Here is an 18,381-nt window from a genome sequence, read left to right as displayed (position 1 = left end):
GGCTATAGAAAAAATTAAGGACGAAATAAAGAAATTCACAGAATCAAATGAGAATGAAAACACGTCCTACCAGAACCTTTGGGACACACCAAAGCAGTGCTCAGAGCTCAATTTATAGCAATAAACACACACATCCAAAAAGAAGAAAGGGCCAAAATCAAAACATTAACCCTACAGCTTGAACAAATAGAAAGAGAGCAACAAAAGATGCCCTCAGGCAGCAGAAGAAAGCAAAAAATAAAAATTAGAGCAGAATTAAATGAAATAGAGAAAAGAAAAACCACTGAAAGAGTTAACAAGACCAAGAGGGTTCTTCGAACAGATCAGTAAAAATCGATAAAGCATTGGCCAAACTGACAAAAGAAAAACAGGAAAGGAAGCAAATCACCTGAATAAGAAATGAAACAGGTGATATCACCACAGACCCAACTGAAACTGAAAGAATCATAACAGAATACTACGAAAAATTGTACTCTAACAAATTTGAAAAACTAGAGGAAATGGACAAATTTCTAGAAACACACTAAAACTAAAATAACACAAGCAGAGTTAGAACAACTAAATAAACCTATAACAAACGAAGAGATTGAAAAGGTAATCAAAAAGCTTCTAACAAAAAAAAAGCCTTGGCTCTGATGGATTCACTGGAGAATTCTACCAAACTTTTAGAGAATAGTTAATACCACTACTACTAAAGGTGTTTCAGAGCATAGAAAAGAATGGAATACTCCCAACCTCATTTTAGGAACCAGCATAACTGATACCAAAACCAGGTAAAGACACCACAAAAAAAAAAGAAAATTACAGACCTATACCCCTCATGACCTTAGACACAAAAATCCTCAACACAATTTTAGCGAATAGAATTCAACAGCATATCAAAAAAATAATTCCCCATGACCAAGTGGGATTCATACCAGGTATGCAGGGGCGGTTCAACATTAGAAAAACCATCAATGTAATCCATCATGTAAATATGGACAAGAACCACATGATCTTATCAATTGACGCAGAAAAGGCACTTGAACAAAGTCCGATACCCTCTCATGATAAAAAGAAAAAAAAACTCTCAGCAAAAAAGCAATAGAAGGGAAATTCCTCAACATAATAAAGGGCATTTATACAAAGCCAAGAGCCAACATCATCCTAAATGGAGAGAGTCTGAAAGCATTCCCCTTGATAGTGGAAACCAGACAAGGACGCCCTTTATCACCACTCTTATTCAACATTGTGCTGGATGTCCTAGCCAGAGCAATTAGGCCAGAAAAAGAAATAAAGGGCATCCAAATTGGTATGGAAGAAGTAAAAGTATCCCTATTTGTAGATGATATGATCTTATACACAGAAAACCCTAAAGAATCCACAAGAAAACTACTGGAACTAACAGAAGATTTCAGCCAAGTATCAAAGTCAGTTTGATTCCTCTACACCAACAAACAGAATGTCTAAAAGGAAATCACCAAATCAATACCATTTACAATAGCTCCCAAGAAGATAAAACAGGAATAAATCTAACCAGAGATGTAAAAGGCCTATAAAAAGAAAACTACAAGACACTACCGCAAGAAACCAAAAGAGACCTACATAAGTGGAAAAACATACCTTGCTCATGGATAGGAAGACTCAACATTGTGAAATGTCAGTTCTACCCAAAGTGATCTACAGATACAACAATCCCAATCCAAATTCCAACATTTTTTAATGAGATGGAGAAACAAATCACCAGCTTCATTTGGGAACAGAAGAGGCCCCAGATAAGTAAAGCATTACTGAAGAAGGACAAAGTGGGAGGCCTCACACTACCTGATTTTAGAACCTATCATACTGCCACTGTAGTCAAAACAGGCTGATACTGGTACAACAACACAAACATAGACCAATGGAACAGAATTGAGAATCCAGATGTAAATTCATCCACCTACGAGCAGCTGATATTTGCCAAAGGTCCAAAGTCTGTTAAAAGTGGAAAAGGCAGTCTCTTTAACAAATGGTGCTGGCATATCTGGATATCCATCTGCAAAAAAATGAAATGAGACCCATACCTCACACCATGCACAAAAACTAAGAATGGATCAAAGACCTAAATATAAAATCTAAAACAATAAAGATCATGGAACAAAAAATAGGGACAACACTAGAAGCCCTAATACAAGGTATAAACAGACTACAAAACATTACTAAAAATGCACAAACGCCAGAAGAGAAACTAGATAATTGGGAGCTCCTAAAAATCAAACACCTATGCTCATGAAAAGACTTCACAAAAAGACAACCTACAGACTGGGAAAAAATTTTTGGCTAAGACAAATCTGATCAGCATCTAATCTCTAAAATCTACAAGACACTGCAAAACCTCAACAACAAAAAGACAAATAACCCAATTAAAAAATGGGCAAAGGATATGAACAGGCACTTCACCAGAGACGATATTCAGGTGGCTAATAGATACATGAAGAAATGCTCACGATCATTAGCCATTAGAAAAATGCAAATCAAAACTACAGTGAGATACCATCTCACCCCAACAAGACTAGCATTAATCCAAGAAACACAAAATAATAAATGTTGGAGAGGTTGTGGAGAGACTGGAGCACATATACACTGCTGGTGGGAATGTAAAACGGTCCAACCACTTTGGAAATCGATTTGGCGCTTCCTTAAAAAGTTAGAAATAGAACTACCATATGATCCTGCAATCCCACTCCTTGGAATATGTCCTAGAGAAATAAGAGCCCTCACACGAATAAATATAAGCACACCCATATTCACTGCAGCACTGTTTACAATAGCAAAAAGATGGAAACAACCTACGTGTCCATCGACAGATGAGTGAATAAACAAATTATGGTATACTCACACAATGGAATACTATGCAACAATAAAGGACAATGACAAATCCATGAAACATCTCATGACATGGATGAATCTGGAAGGCATTATGCTGAGTGAAATTAGTCAGTTGTAAAAGGACAATTATTGCATAAGACCACTATTATAAGTACTCAATAAAAGGTTTAAATAGAGAAGAAAACATTCTTTGATGGTTACGAGGGTGGGGAGGGAGGGAGAGAAGCAGTCACTAACTAGATAGTAGACAAGAATTATCTTAGGTGAAGGGAAGGACAACACACAATACAGGGGAAGTGAGCACAACTGGACTAAACCAAAAGCTAAGAAGTTTCCTGAACACAACCAAACACTTCGAGGGACACAATAGCGGGGCGAGGTCTTGGGACCATGGTTTCAGGGGACATCTAGGTTAATTGGCATAACAAAGTTTATTAAGAAAATGTTCCGTATCCCACTTTGATGAGTGGTGTCTGGGGTTTTTAAAGTGGCCATCTAAGATGCATCAATTGGTCCCAACCTACCTGGAGCAAAGAAGAATGAAGAACACCAAAGGCACAAGGAAAATCTTAGCCCAGGAAACAAAAAGGGCCACATAAACCAGAGACCCCATCAGCCTGAGACCAGAAGAACTAGATGGTGCCCGGCTACCACCAATGACCGCCTTGACGGGGAACACAATAGAAAGTCCCTGACGGAGCAGGAAAAAAGTGGGATGCAGGCCTCAAATTCTGGTAAAAGGACCAGACTTAATGGTCTGATTGAGGCTGGAGGAACCCCAAAAGACATGGCTCCCAGACTCTGTTAACCCATAACTAAAACCATGCCTGAAGCCAACTCTTCAGACAAAGATTAGACTGGACTATAAGACATAAAATGATATTTTATGTGCTTTTTAGTTCAAGTAGATGCATGAGACTAAATGGACAGCTCCTGTCCAGAGGCAAGATGAGATGAGATGGCAGAAACGGACAGGAGCTTGTTGAATGGACACGGAAAACGAGCGGTGGAAAGGAGGAGTATGCTGATATATTACAGGGAGAGCAACTAAGGTCACATAGCGGTGCGTGTATAAGTTTTTGTATGAGTAACTAACTTGAGCTGTAAACTTTCAGTTAAAGCACACACACAAAAAAGAAAAATACGAAAAACAAGAAAAACTAATCTATAATAATAGAGGCCAAAGTAGTGGCTACCTTGGCGGGTAGAGAGGAACTGGGGAGGGGCAGAAGGAAGCCTTCTGCGGTGCTGTAAGCTCTAGCCTCATCTGGATGGAACCACACCGGTGTATACACAAGTAACATGATAAATGAAGAAAATATTGAAGTTGTGAAGGGGTTCACTTTACTTGGATCCACAATCAACACACATGGAAGCAGCAGTCAAGAAATCAAAAGACACACTGCATTGGGCAAATCCTGCAAAAGACCTCTTTAAAGTGTTGAAAAGCAAAGATGTCACCTTGAGGACTAAAGTGTGCCTGACCCAAGCCATGGTATTTTCAATCACCACGTACGCACGTGAAAGCTAGACAATGAATAAGGAGACACCCCACCACCGTGCACGTGCACACGACACTTGCCCACAGGGTACCCTCCTCAGATCCCCACAGCAATAGCCCCCACCCTGCTTACTGTGCTCTCTGGTTTTGTCTCAGCTCCCCAACCACAGTCAGGCTGCAGGGAAGAAAGTAAGCCTATCCCTGTGCAGCGCCCACTCGGTCCTCCACAGGCACACAACACAGCCACAGGGAGCTCCCAAATGGGGGTCCTCCATCTTCGTCCTCAGCACTGAGCACCCTCCAGGCAAGAGGAGCCTCTGGGGGGTGAATGTCGATGAAAAAATGAATGAGGACACTTTTTTATTTCTGTCTTCCTCGGCACATAGTAAACCGAAACCCACTGCTATTGAGTCAATTCCGACTCATAGTGGCCCCACAGGGTTTCCGAGGCTGTAAATCTTTACTGGAGCATCTTTCTCCCTCAGAGCCACTGCTGGGTTCGAACCGCTGACCTTTCAGTTAACAGCTGAGCAACTACCAGGGCGCATAGTAGGAGAGCATTAATGTGTGTCAAAACGAACATTCTTCTGTATGTGTGTTCGAATGTGTAATGTTGTTATGTGTGGTTGAATCGATTTCTACTCACAGCGACCCTATAGATTAGAACTGCCTCACAGAGTTTCCTAAGCAGTAATCTTTACAGGAGCAGATTGCCAGGTCTTCTCTCCCGAGGAGCAGCTGGTCGGTTCTAACCACAGACCTTTTGGTTAGTAGCCGAGTGCTTAACCATTGCACTACCTGAACTCCCCAAATGTGTGATAAGACTCCACTTATCCCTCACAAATGGGCAAGAAGGGATTCTACAGATGTCAATATTTTCAGATAACTAAGCCCAACTCCTCCAAGAGTCAAAGCTTGGTTTATGTTTAAATGGCAGAAGGTCGGCAGTTCGAATCCACCAGGTGCTCCTTGGAAACCCTATTATGGGGGAGTTCCACTCTGTCCTATAGGGTTGCTATGAGTCGGAATCGACTCCATGGCAATGGGCTTGGTTTGGCTTTTTTTAATTCAGCGGATGCAATCCTGTTTGGAAGCAGACTTCTCTTGGTTATGTTAATTAGGTCATACCCAAGTAGGATGGGTTCTAAACCTAATCACTTTTGAGATAAAAAGAGCAGAGTAGACACAAGTACACACACAGGGGAAGACGGATGCCAAAGAATGCCAAGGATTGCCAAGGACTGTCAGAAAACACCAGAAACTAGGACAGGCTTGAAGAAGGAATTAACATGCCAAGACCATGGTTTGGACTTTTGGCCTCCACACCTGTAAGAAAATAAATTCTGTTCTTTAAAGTCACCTACTTGTGGTATTCTGTTTGGTGGCACTAAGTAACAAAGACAGCATCTAAGGGTGTATTTTAGCCTGGGGCTTTGCAATAGCAATTTTGAGAGCTCACTTAGGTGGAGAAATGGAGACTCACCATCAATTCACCTTGGGTGCATCCCTTAAACTCTCTGGACTATTGAAAATAAGGGTTGGGACCAGGTGCTCAACTGGGGAGACCTTTCTAGCCCTAAAAGATTCTGCAACTCTGCTGCCCCAGGTAAGGCTGGCTGGAAGGGACCTGGTGGCAGGGGCTGCACTCACATGGTGAAGTTCTCCTCCAGGAAGCAACGGTTCCGCAGCAGGCCCGCCCAGAGCTGCACACCAATGATCCCAAAGATGAAGAAGACGAAGAAGCAGAGCAGGAGGACATTCCCCAGCATGGGCAACGTGTCCAGAAGTAGGTTCACCAGGATCCGCATACCTGGGGTGAGAGGGGGAGCAGAGTCCCAGTGAGGAGAGAGGGGAGAGCAAGGTTAGAGAAACAGACAGAGGGCAGAGACAGAGAGAGGGAAGGACACAGGGACAGGGGTTGCTTGCTGCTTCCAGCCCGCTCTGTGGCCACCAGACTGCACCTCCCCTTGGTACCTGCCCTTAGCCCAAAAGGCCATGGGAATGGCTCTGGGCCCTGCCCCACTTACACTAGATCGTGAATGAACAAGCAGGAGTTTACAGAGCACCTTTTATGTAACAAGCACTCTTCTGAGTACTTGCATAAATATGATCTCCTCCAGTCATGACAACCCTGTGAGGCTAATAAAAAACAAACAAACCCATTGCTGTCAAGTCAATTCCAACTCATAGCTATACTATAGGACAGAGTAGAACTGCCCCATAGGGTTTCCAAGGAGCACCTGGTAGATTCAAACTGTCGACCTTTTGTTTAGCAGCCAAACTCTTAACCACTATGCAACCAGAGTTTCCGAGTTTGGCAATATCACCCCTATTTTACAGAGAAGGCAACTGGACTTTCAGAGAACTGAAGCTACTTGCCCAAGGTCACACAGCTAGAGAGTGGCAGGGTCTGGATTGAAACCAGGTATCCTAAGACCATGACCAGTGCTCTTTCCACACACTACCCCAGGTACCTGGAGGCCTGGGACCCAGCTGCTCACCTCCGTATACCCAATACCTGCACAGGGCAGGCACATTAAGTGCCCAATGAATTCACATGTCCTGAATGCCCTTCATCTCTGGGACAGTCACAGTCCCCCTGACCATGACAGGACACACCAGTACTGGCCATAACCACCCTGCTGACCCACCCCCACCTCATGATGAACCAGACAGAGCCCAGAGCTGCCATCAGAAGCACCATGGATAGGTTGAGAGACTTGGATCTGGCTTGATGCCAGGAGAAAAGGCCTTTTCCCTTACTGAGAAATAGCTGTGATGAATCAGCCATGGGAGACTCAAGGAGAAAATGGGCAAATGGAAGTGGAGACAGAGGTCCCTTGGAGGTGACAGGGTGACCTGAGGGGACATTGTGAAATGAGTTCTTTTATGTGGTCTTTTGCCTGAGTTCTTTGGATAAACAGCTTGGGGGATTTTTCCCCTAAACTCTGAGGAGTTACCTTTGCCCTAATTTTCTGCTTTATAGGGTTTGTTACTTCTGTTCAGGTTGACTGACATTTCCTGGGTAAGCTGTAAACAGCCTGTGGTTTGATACTTTTTGCTTGGCCCTGGGCCGTAGCTTGCCCTGTGATTGGTCTATTTCACACACCTTGCAGAGATTGGTCAATATCTTTATGCAAATAAATTGACTATAGCCTACAATGCAAATGAAGTGTCCATGGCCTACCAAGAGGAGATCGGTCAGTTTATGGCCCCGGTGGGAGGGCCATGCCTTGAAATTGACCAGGAGTTTGCTTACATACTCAGCCATCCCCACAGAGGTGGGCAGACAGAAGCAGAAAGAAGAGAGAAGCAGAAAGTGTGGAGGCAAGGAACCTCCTAAAAGATCTGAAGGCTTTAACATTGAAAACACCAAGAGGCCTGGAAGGGGCCCTGTGGCAAAGTCTGTGATGACAGCAGAAACCTGCTGCAAGGAACGCAGCTAAGAGAGCCAAACAAAACTGCTGCACTGGCTATGAGCTGGGTCAGTTAGCAGGCTGGTAGTAGAGAGGCCGAAGGCAGAGAAGCCTATCCTCAAGGAACCGAGAGAAGGTCTGTCCTCAGGGGGCAAAGAGAAGGCCTGCATGGCTGAGAGGTAGCATGCACAGCAGAGAAAAAGGCCTGCTTGCTCGCCTGCACAGCTGAGAGAGCTGTGCTGTACTGAAGAAAGGAGGGACGTGCTCTCTACTTCAGAGGAGCCTTCCAGACTTTGCCTACAGGCTTCCTGATCCTGGTTCTGAGTTGTAGCCTGTTGATCCTGATCCCAAGTTGTCTTCTGTTACTTCTTTAATAAACCACTTAACTGTAAGTATAGTCTGTGAGTTCTGTGTGGCCATTGAAATGGTATTATCGAACCCAGCAGAGACACAGAGAGTGCCATGGGCGGGACAGCTGGTGTCAGAATTTGTAAAAAGGTTGGAGAGTAGAGGCATGTTTGACCTCCATCTCACAGAAACCAGCCTTGAGCTGATCTTGATTCTCATTATCCCCCCTGAACTTAGACAGGTTCTGATGCTATTACTACTATTTTCACAGGGAGCTTCAGGCAGCCATGGGAAGGAAAGTAGGCTGTGTGTGTGGTAGTCATATCCCAGAGGTCTGATGGCCTGGAAACCCACAGGCAGGAGAGAAGGGCTGAAGAAAGCACACAGCCTTGAATTCAGAGAGACCCAGGTTCAAAACCCAGCCCTGGGGCTTGTGGCCTGAGGGATCTTGGCCAGTCTCTCCCCCTCTTAGAGGATGAGCCCCTCAGCAAAGGGCCCAAGAGGATAGCAGCCACTCTGCAAAGGTTCCCAGGCTGAGGGCCCACGTATAGATGAGGAAACGGAGGCTAAGAGAGAAAAACACCTTGCATAAAGTCATGCAGTTTGGCAGATTCCGGGCTGGAATCAGAACCCGGGTCCCCCACCTCTACAGCCCAGCCACCCTCCTGGAACTGTCTCCCAGCACATGTGCACAGAGATCTCTCTGGGCAGATTGGCCCCTCAGGAGACCCCAGATGGTCAGTTCAGGGGTTCTTGCCTTTTTTTTTCCATCCTGCTTTAAGGGAAAGTTTACAATTCAAGTCAATTTCTCACACAAACACTTATACACACATTGTTATGGGACCATAGTTGCTCTCCCTACAATGTGACAACACACTCCTCCTCTCCACCCTGTATTTCTCATGTCCATTCAACCAGCTCCTGTCCCCTCTGCCTTCTCATCTCGCCTCCAGACAGGAGCTGCCTACATAGTCTCATGTGCCTACTTGAGCTAAGAAGCATACTCCTCACCAGTATCATTTTATGTCTTATAGTCCAGCCTAATCTTTGTCTGAAGAATTGGCTTCAGGGATGGTTTAATCCTGGGCTAACAGAGAGTCTGCAGACTATGACCTCTGAGGTCCCGCCACTCTCAGTCAGACCATTAAGTCTGATCTTTTTACTAGAATTTGAAGTCTGAATCCCACTTTTCTCCTGCTCCATCAGGGATTTTCTGTTGTGTTCTCAGGGATTCTTGATGAGCACAGAAGTGGAACAGTACCACCCAGCCAGGCAGTGGCATGTCTCAGTAAACTCTAGGGTTCCCACCCCACGGAGAAAATGGTAACCTTCCCCAACTCCTTGTCCTCCACCCACACTTACTGCCCTTCACATCTGTCTTTCATCCTTCCCCCACCTCCTGCCCAGGGCTGACCCATCTGCAACCCCCCTCTTCCCTCTCTCTCTCCACAGGTGCAGTCCCTGGATCTCCCAAGTCTGAGTGATGCCATTTAGGGTCATGACCTCATTTACCGTCTGTATATTGTCCACTCCCAGATCCCCAGACCTCCCTCCTGACTCCACCACAGGGAGGTCCAGCTGTCCCCAGTCACCCCCACTCTAGCTGTACATGTGGTTGAGTGGAGCTGATATGCAGACCACATGACTAAGGCCTGGCCAATGAGCATATTGCATTCCCTAGCCCTCCAGTGATTGGTGCAATGTGGGATTGACCCCAGCAGGACCAATGACCATCAGCCCTGGGACTTCTGCTGGAACCACAGGGAAAGAGATCCTCTCTTTTTGCAGAGGTTGTTGTGCTGGGAGGAGGTAAGCCTGGAGGTGCTGGGGCCATCTTGCTCAGGACAACATCTGCCTGAAATTAAAGCCATCCAAGAGAAAGCAGAGCCCAGAGACAGAGCAAGATTCCTGATGGACAGCCACTCTCTAGAACACAAATCTGAGCATGTCGCTCCCATGTGTGAACTCCTCTGTGGGCTCCCATCTCCTACAGAAGCTGGGATTGATGGACCCTAAGGGAAGGGGCTCCATGAAGGAACTCCAGGTGGTCAATGAGCCTTATGAAATTGTTGTAAAACATGCAGGTACAATGCCATGAATTTTTCTGGGGAGAAGGTCCACACAAGCACCGGTGGCCCCAAAGAGGGTCAAGAGCTGGTGGGTCACTCTTGGTGCAGAACCCTCCCCCTCACCAGGCCCTGAGGGATCCAGCCCTGGGCCCCTTTCTAGTTTCATCCCTCTATTTCTCATGCCAATACCCATACTATGCCTGGCAATACAAAATTATTTGAAGTTCTGTAAACATACTGTGGGATTTCACATCTACATGCTTTTATTCATGCTGTTCCCTCTTCCTAGAACACCCTTCCACCTCTCTTCTGCCTGGCAAACTCCTACTCAGCCACTATAGCCCAGTTCAAGCTCTACTTTCCTTCTGTGAAGCTCTCCCAGACCCTTTCCCACCCCATCCCAGGTAGAGTTCATCCCTCTCTCTTCTGCTCTGAGCAATCTTAGCACCTCTGTCCTAGCCTAGGCTGCCATGTACAGTTGTGCAGGCTGCACACTGCAGAACCCAGAAGGCCCCATTCACATCAACATCTGGTCATCTCCCAGTCCTAGTGTATAGGTGTCTGTTTTCCCTCCTGTCTCTTTCACAGGGCTGTGCACTCCTGGGGGCAGGGTCTGTGTCTGATTCACCTTGGTGTTCCAAGAACCCAATTGGTCCTGGCCCAGAATACAGGCCCAGCCGGCATTTGTTGAATGACCTTTCATGATGAATGATGTGATAAGTCAGGAGAGAGAATGGAAGAGGGAAGAGGAGAGAATGGAGGGATGGGGACAAAGAGGAGAACAGTAGCCCCATCCAGATTTTTATTGATTCTGAGGGTGATGTTGAGGTGGCTATTAATGAAGGTAATTATTTGGGATTTGCATCATGAGCTCAGTGTAGAGTGATTTCCAATCAATGATTAACGCCCACCCCCATCTTCCCTCCCCACAAAACTAGGTCAGCCTCCTCTGGGGAAAGGCAGTGGGACTTCCTGGCAAGAACAGGCCAGGGTGGGGGCTTAGTACCCCGCCTCCCCACATCCACCCCTAAACAAGGAAGTGACAGGGTGTGTGGAGAAGGGAAGCAAAAAAGAAATAGGACGGGCACCCTCATAATCCATCCAAATGTTAAGTCAGTCAGTTGCAGGCCCTTCTGGTGCCCCACCATTCATTCATTCATTCATTCATTCATTCATCAAACACGTAATGAACACCTGCTGTAATGAACACTCAGAGTCTTTGGGTGGCACAAACAGTTAAGTGCTCAGCTGCTAACTGAAAAGTTGGTGGTTCGAACCCTCCCAGAGGTGCCTTGGACGAAAGGCCTGACAATCTGCTTCCAAAAGGCCACAGCCTTGAAAACCCTATGGGGCAGTTCTACTCTACATACGTGGGGTCACCGTGAGTGAGAATCGACTTGATGGCAACTGGTGGTGTTTGGTTTGCATGTCAAGCACAGTGATGGGCCACAGGGAATCCAAAGGTGCCACCATCCCTTGGCAGCAGGGGAGAGGGGACCACAGTGTTGGGAACAAAGGACCATGCCTGGGAGGGGGGACAGCCCAGAGCACATCCTCAAGGGGCTAACACTGAGCTAGGCTGGCAGAGGGAGTAGCTCAGGCAAAGGCCTGGGGGTAAACATCCAGAGAGGCGTGGAGGCAGTGAGGCAGGTCTAAGGAGGGTGGGGCTCTGTTCCAGATGACTGGTCCGGGTGGGGCGGGCAGATGCCCCGGGGCAGATGCCTGTGGGCAGCCTTCCAAGCCGCAAAGCCCTTGGCTATGCAAAGGGAAGGGGCAATCCTGGTGGCCAGGGAAAGAGCGGAGGTAACCAAGAGGGCCACAGAATGGTGGAAAAGAAGAAGCTGGATCCGAAGGGCCTGGAGAAAGAGGCTCAGCACGATCCCAGCCTGGCTTGCTCCACACGGCTGCTCCCAAGGGCCTGGCCTTTGTCGCTCAATTAATTACATTTCCCTTGTTCTCCAGGATATTGAAATTCTGAAAGGCTCCTGAAAACCTGCCCGCTGGCTTCCCACCTCCCTCTGCTGAGCAGGCCCCAGCACACTTCACGGCCCTCCCTGGGGCCTAGGGACTCCCAGGGCCGCAGAGCCGAGAAGACGTAATTAGCTAATTAGAGACTTAGAAAGAGCTCCTGGCTTCCGTGCCAGGGAAAAGGGACCACAGGATTAGGGAGTCAGGGAAGACCCCACAAGGCCCCAGTTAATCCTCCTTTTATGCCCACGATCAAGTAATTAGCTAAGACAGGTTGGCCGATTACACTCTGCCCTCAATTCCCCGGGCACCAGGCACAATGTGGGAGGCAGGAGAGGACAGAGGAGAGAGACAGAGAGAAACAGAGAGGCAGAGAAGATTAAGACAGAGACCAAGAGTAAGAAAATAAGAAAGAGAGCATGCGAAACAGAGTAAGAAGATAAATTAGGGATGGATGGGTGAGTGGGTGGGTGGGGGGATGAGGGGATGAGGGGATGGGGGTGGGGGGGTGGGTGGGGGGGTGGGTGGATGGGTGGATGGATGGATGGATGGATGGATGGATGGATGGATGGATGGATGGATGGATGGATGGATGGATGGATGGATGGATGGATGGATGGATGGATGGATGGATGGATGGATGGATGGATGGATGGATGGATGGATGGATGGATGGATGGATGGATGGATGGATGGATGGATGGATGGATGGATGGATGGATGGATGGATAAATTAATGGAAGGACAGACAGACGGGTGGGCAGGCAGGCAGATGGATGTATGGACGAATGGATGGATGCATGGGTGAGAGTGGGTAGATGGATAAACAGGAGGAAGGAAAAGAAAAAGGGAGACTGAAAGAGAGAGAAATAGCCTACAAGACCTGCCACCATCTATCTCAAACAATCCTTTCCACCTTATCTCCCTCCAAAGCCAAACCCTCCTCCTCCAGGCAGCCTTCCCTGATTCTCATCCCAGGAGTCATAAAGTCCTCTGCCTTAGTTCCCTCATGGCTCTGACTCATCCTCTCTCAGGGCTTACCTGGTTCTGCTTCCTTAGCATGACTCAGTGTGACTTCAGCCGGGGGCAGGGACCAGGCTGCCCTGAAGGGGCAGGCTGCAGGGGGTGCCATGAGTGTGGTTGAAGGCCCTGCCCACCCACCAGCTCAGAAGGAGAAGAGAACCCTGGCAGCCAATGATGCAGCCCCCACCCCCATGGGCACCAGGACCAGTGAGCCTGAAGCAGACTATCAGTGCCAGTCCTAGCAAGCGGCCTTGAGGCATAGCTTGTCCCCTCTGGGCCCCAGTGGCCTTATCTGGAGAAAGAGATGCTGTTTTCTGTCCAGCCAACTCTTAGGAGTACCATGGGGCCAGGAGAGCTCCGACGGAAGAGCCCCTGAGGTCAGAAGCCTCCCAGAGCCCATCTACCCCATAAAAAAAAAAAAGACAGTGCAAATCCTTATCCCCTCCCCACCCCGTCCCTGGCTCACAGGCCGCACAATCCAGCCCCAGCCTGTCTTGCCAGCTTCATCTCCCTCCGTCTACCATGCATACCACATCTGCACCTGCTGCTATGGCCAGACTGGCAGACACCTCCAGCACCCAACCCGACCTTGTGCACCCTCTACCCACCTAAGGTGCCTCCTCCACTGTCTGCTGCTAAGCATCCTCTCACAGCTGTGGGGCCCCCGGGGCAGGTCCTAAGCCACTTCCCAAGGCAGGAGGCGACCCTCTGTGCCCGGCCAGACTGGCCCACTCCTAGCCCCAACCCAAGCCTGGAAGGCCATCTCTCTCCTCCTTTCTCAGATTTCAGTTTAGCAGTCCCATCTTCTGGTCCCCAGGTTGGGCCGGGCCCCTGTGATGAGCTGCCACAGCCCTATCCCCCACCATCACAGCACTTAGGACATTGTGTGGAGAGCCCTGAGTGCAGGGTGCCCATGTCCTCCACTCCAGCCAAGCATCCAGCACAGAGCAGCCCTCAGAGGACATCGCTTGAGTGAATGGAGGGGAGGGAGGCAGGGAGGGAAAGAATGAATGAACTCATAGGTGAATTCATTCAACAACTATTTATTGAGGGCCATATGCCCTCAATACAGGCACCAGTCTGGGCTCTCCGGATACATCAGTTAAAAACAACAACGACAAAATTCCTTGCCCTTGTGGAGCTGACGTTCTGGGTATATTTATTCAATCTGTATGCGGAGCAAATAATCCAAGAAGATGGACTATATGAAGGAGAATTTGGCATCAGGATTGGAGAAAGACTTGCTAATAACCTGCAATATGCAGATGACGCAACCTTGCTTGCTGAAAGCAAAGAGGACTTGAAGCACTTACTGATGAAGATCAAAGACTACAGCCTTCAGTATGGATTACAGCTCAACATAAAGAAAACAAAAACCCTCACGACTGGACCAAAAAGCAGATCGTGATAAACAGAAAAGATTGAAGTTGTCAAGGATTTCATTTTACTTGGATCCACAATCAATGCCCACGGAAGCAGCAGTCAAGAAATCAAATGATGCATTGCATTGGGCAAATCTGCTGCAAAAGATCTCTTTAAAGTGTGAAAAAGCAAAGATGTCACTTTGAGACTAAGGTGTACCTGACCCAAGCCATGGTGTTTTCAATCGCCTCATATGCATGCGAAAGCTGGACAATGAATAAGGAAGACTGAAGAAGAATTGATGCCTTTGAATTGTGGTGATGAAGAATATTGACTATACCATGGACTGCCAGAAGAATCAACAAATCTGTCTTGGAAGAAGTACAGCCAGAATGCTCCTTAGAAGCAAGGATGAAGAGACTTGGTCTCACGTACCTTGGATGTGTTATCAGCAGGTACCAGTTCTTGGAGGACATCATGCTTGGTAAAGTTGAGGGTCAATGAAAAAGAGGAAGACCATCAAAGAGATGGAGAACACAGTGGCTGCAACAATGGGCTCAAACATAGTAAGGACTATGAGGATGGCACAGGACAGGACAGCTTTTCGCTCTGTTGTACATGGGGTTGCTACGGGCTGGAACTGACTTGACGGCACCTAACAACAACACCAGGAGACAGACAAAAACAACAAACAAAAAGACTAGGGTCAAGGATGAGGGGTTACATGTTGGCGCTGGGGATCTGGTTAGGGATGGCCAGTGGGTAGAAGAGGCCTCAAAGGCAGGGGGACATTGAGCAGAGCCATGGAGGAGGTGGGGAGTCGCTGTGTGGGTATCTGGGGAAGAGCAGTCCTAGCACAGGCCACAGTGGGAGCAAAGGCCTGGTGAGGGAGCCTGCTTGGCACAGTCAAGGACAAGTGAGCAAGGGGCCAGGGCGCTTGGAGTGAGGTGAGGGAAGGGATGAGGTTGGAGGGGAGAGGGGTCAGAGCACGTAGGGCCTTGCAGGTTGTTGTAAGGACTCTGGCTTCTCCAACAAACACCAAGGGAGCCACCGAAAGGAGCAGCAGACTCCCTCTCCCTACTGACCTACCAGATCAGAGTGTGGGGTGCTGGTGGCTGGCACAGCCTCAGGCCCCTTGCCCTGAGTGGGTTCCTTCCTCCTGGCTACAAGTGGTGCCCTGGCAGAAGCTGGCACATGTCCAATAAAGCAGAGGAGAAATGTGATCTGACAATGGCTTTAAAAGGCCCACCCAGCTGCTGGGTGGAGAATGGGCTGTGGGGGGGCATGGTGGAAGCAGGGAGAAGATGAGAAGGCCATGATGACCATCCAAAAGATGGTGGTGGCTGGTCCAGATAGTAACGGCAGTGGAGATGGGGCTGGATGCTGGAGCTATGTTGAGGGTTAAGTCAAAGGACTGGACGTGGGATGTGGGAGGAAGAGGAGTTGAGGCTGACTCCAGGTTTGGGGCCTGAGGACCGGGGTGATGGCACAGCCCTCAGAGGAGATGGAAGTGGGAGTGGGTGTAGAGCGCAGTGCGGACATGTGGCATTTGGGATGTCTGGGGTACATCCCTGTAGCATTGTTTAGTTAGGGCTCGGAGTCTGGGGCTCTGGAGATCGGAGTCTGGGCTGGGTGTGTGACATGGGTGGCCTCAGGGTGGAGATGGTCTGCGGACAGCAGGAGTGTGGTGGAGACCGATGATGGGTGGGAACTGACGGAGCTGCCCAGCCTTTCTACCCTTGTGGGTTGGGACCACTGGACTCGAGCCTCTGCCCTCAGGGAGCCTGGGCACAGCCAGGCAGGGGTGGTAGGGGACACATGGAGGAGACACAGGAGGAAGGGGATACGCTTCATGACAGGAGTGTCCCCTCAAGGTTCAGGGTGCTCTTTGCAGACAGGAGCTGTCAACCCAGATTGGCATGGCCACTCTACCAGGCCAGCTCAAATGGAAAAAGCCAAAACCGGGCCAAAGTCTGCCGAGGGCAGAGCCTGTGACCAGGAACAGGGACCAGGCCACAGGTGAGGGGACCAAGGCCGTGGCTGGCCTACCAGGGCCCCCCACTCTCTCTGGTCTGGCCAGGTCAGCAGAGGGTGCTGAGCAGCCGGGAGAGGCCGTCTGCTGCTTCTGCCACCATGAATGCCAAATAATCAGGGGCACAGTGCTGGGAGCCAAGCCAGGCAATGTAGGGCTGGACGCCAAGGCCAAGGACCTGGCCCTACCCACCTGGGGAGGTGGCTGCAGGCTGATGAGGCAGCCTGGCTTCCACTGCTGAAGTGGAAAGAATGAACCCCAGCCAAGGAGCACCCCTGCACCCTCATCCCAGGAGAGGCCTGCAGTTCCCCCACCCTCCCCCGCCAGTTAGTGCTCCCCTCCCAGCACCGCCACACTGAATGCTGCCCACCATCTGTGGCCCCAAGTGAACTCTTACTCATTCTTCAAATATCCATCACTCCCTCTTCTGGGAAGTCTTCTCTAAGTGCATGATGGTGCTCCTGTCCCCCTGCCTCCATTAAAAAAGGGGTCCCACTGGCCTGTCACTCCTTGGCCCATGTGTCTCTCTGCAGGGCCGATGTTGTACCTGAATCTTCTTTGGAACCCTCAGTGGATGCTACTTTGGATGAATGAAGGAATGAGTGAATGAATGAACAAATGCACATGGCCCACTCCCTTGATCTGCTGTCTCTCCCAGGAACCCCCCACCCCCGTTTTACAGAATCAAACTTGACCCCAGAGAGGCTACCTTCGCCCTGCCCCACTCGCACACATTTCTCTTCTCACTGTCCCTGCTGCTCCTTCCTGTTCCTGGGTTAGGTTCCCACCAGATGTTCTAGCCAGATGTTCTCCACTCACTCCACCCTGTCCTTCTCGGGAAGGAGCAGCCACAGGGAAACCAAGCCTCTCAATGTCATCTCCCCTCTTCTCTGCCTCACCTCCCTCCTTCCCTCCCTTCCTTCGCCATTGAGGCCCCTTCAGGGCAGCCTGGGAGCCTGCTGTGGGTGCCATGGATAGACACAGCCTGAAGTCCAAGGTGTGGCCTGGGCAAGGATTTAGCCTCCTCATAGCCTCCACTGGCTACTCCCAAGCCCCAAATAAACACACTCTAAATGAAAATGCAGTGTTTATCATGCAAGCTCAGTTTCAAAGCAATCTGCCAGCCCCCCTCACATCCCTGGGACAGGTTATTCAACCCCTCTCTGCCTCAGTTTTCTCATCTGTAAAGCAGGCATCATAACAGTACTGTGTGGAAAAGAATTTAACTTTGTCTAAAGAGAGGTTTTGCCCTCAGTTTCTGGGAGGTAATCTCTAAGGCCTGGGAATGTCATATCTGAGTGTCTTTGTTTGCCTGGGGACCTTGGCCCATGCATGATAGTAACAACATGACTGAGAATAAGAGCTTTGGATCATATGGTATCTGCTCAGCTTCTGGAGGGACTAGAGGCTGAGGTCAGCCACATGGGTAGTCGATCAAATCTATGTGATGCAGCGCCAATAAAGATGAGACACTGAGGCTCAGGTGAGCTTCCTTGGTTGGCAACACTCCATGCATGTAGTCACACATGACAGGAAAGTAACACTGTCCGAACTCCACGAGGAGAGGACACTGAAAGCTCCACATCTGGGACTTTCCTCGCCTCTGCCCCATGCGCCTTTTCCCTTGGCTAATTTTACTCTGTCTCTTTTCACTGTAATAAACCATAACCATGAGTATAACAGCTTCCCATGAGTCCTTCTAGCAAATTATTGAATTTAAAGGTGGTCTTGGGGACCCCTGACCCTGCAATTGGTGTCAGAAGTGAAGGCAGTCTTTCAAACTGCCCCTTAACTCTACGGGTACCAAGATCTCAG

General features: G+C 48.8%; 1 protein-coding gene across 1 annotated transcript in view; it reads right to left on the bottom strand.

Annotated features, from left to right (window-relative positions):
* CACNA1I (calcium voltage-gated channel subunit alpha1 I) overlaps nucleotides 1-18,381 on the bottom strand; it is a 186,550-nt gene that overhangs the window by 74,029 nt on the left and 94,140 nt on the right. The window contains exon 6 of the mRNA XM_049885216.1: nucleotides 5,999-6,158. Coding sequence (XP_049741173.1) covers nucleotides 5,999-6,158 — 160 coding nt within the window. The remainder of the gene's footprint in view (nucleotides 1-5,998; nucleotides 6,159-18,381) is intronic.

The sequence above is a fragment of the Elephas maximus genome, chromosome 4, assembly GCF_024166365.1.
Source record: "Elephas maximus indicus isolate mEleMax1 chromosome 4, mEleMax1 primary haplotype, whole genome shotgun sequence".
Lineage (NCBI taxonomy): Eukaryota > Metazoa > Chordata > Mammalia > Proboscidea > Elephantidae > Elephas > Elephas maximus.
Note: the sequence above shows the minus strand (reverse complement) of the source record. Positions and strands in the feature narration are given on the sequence as shown.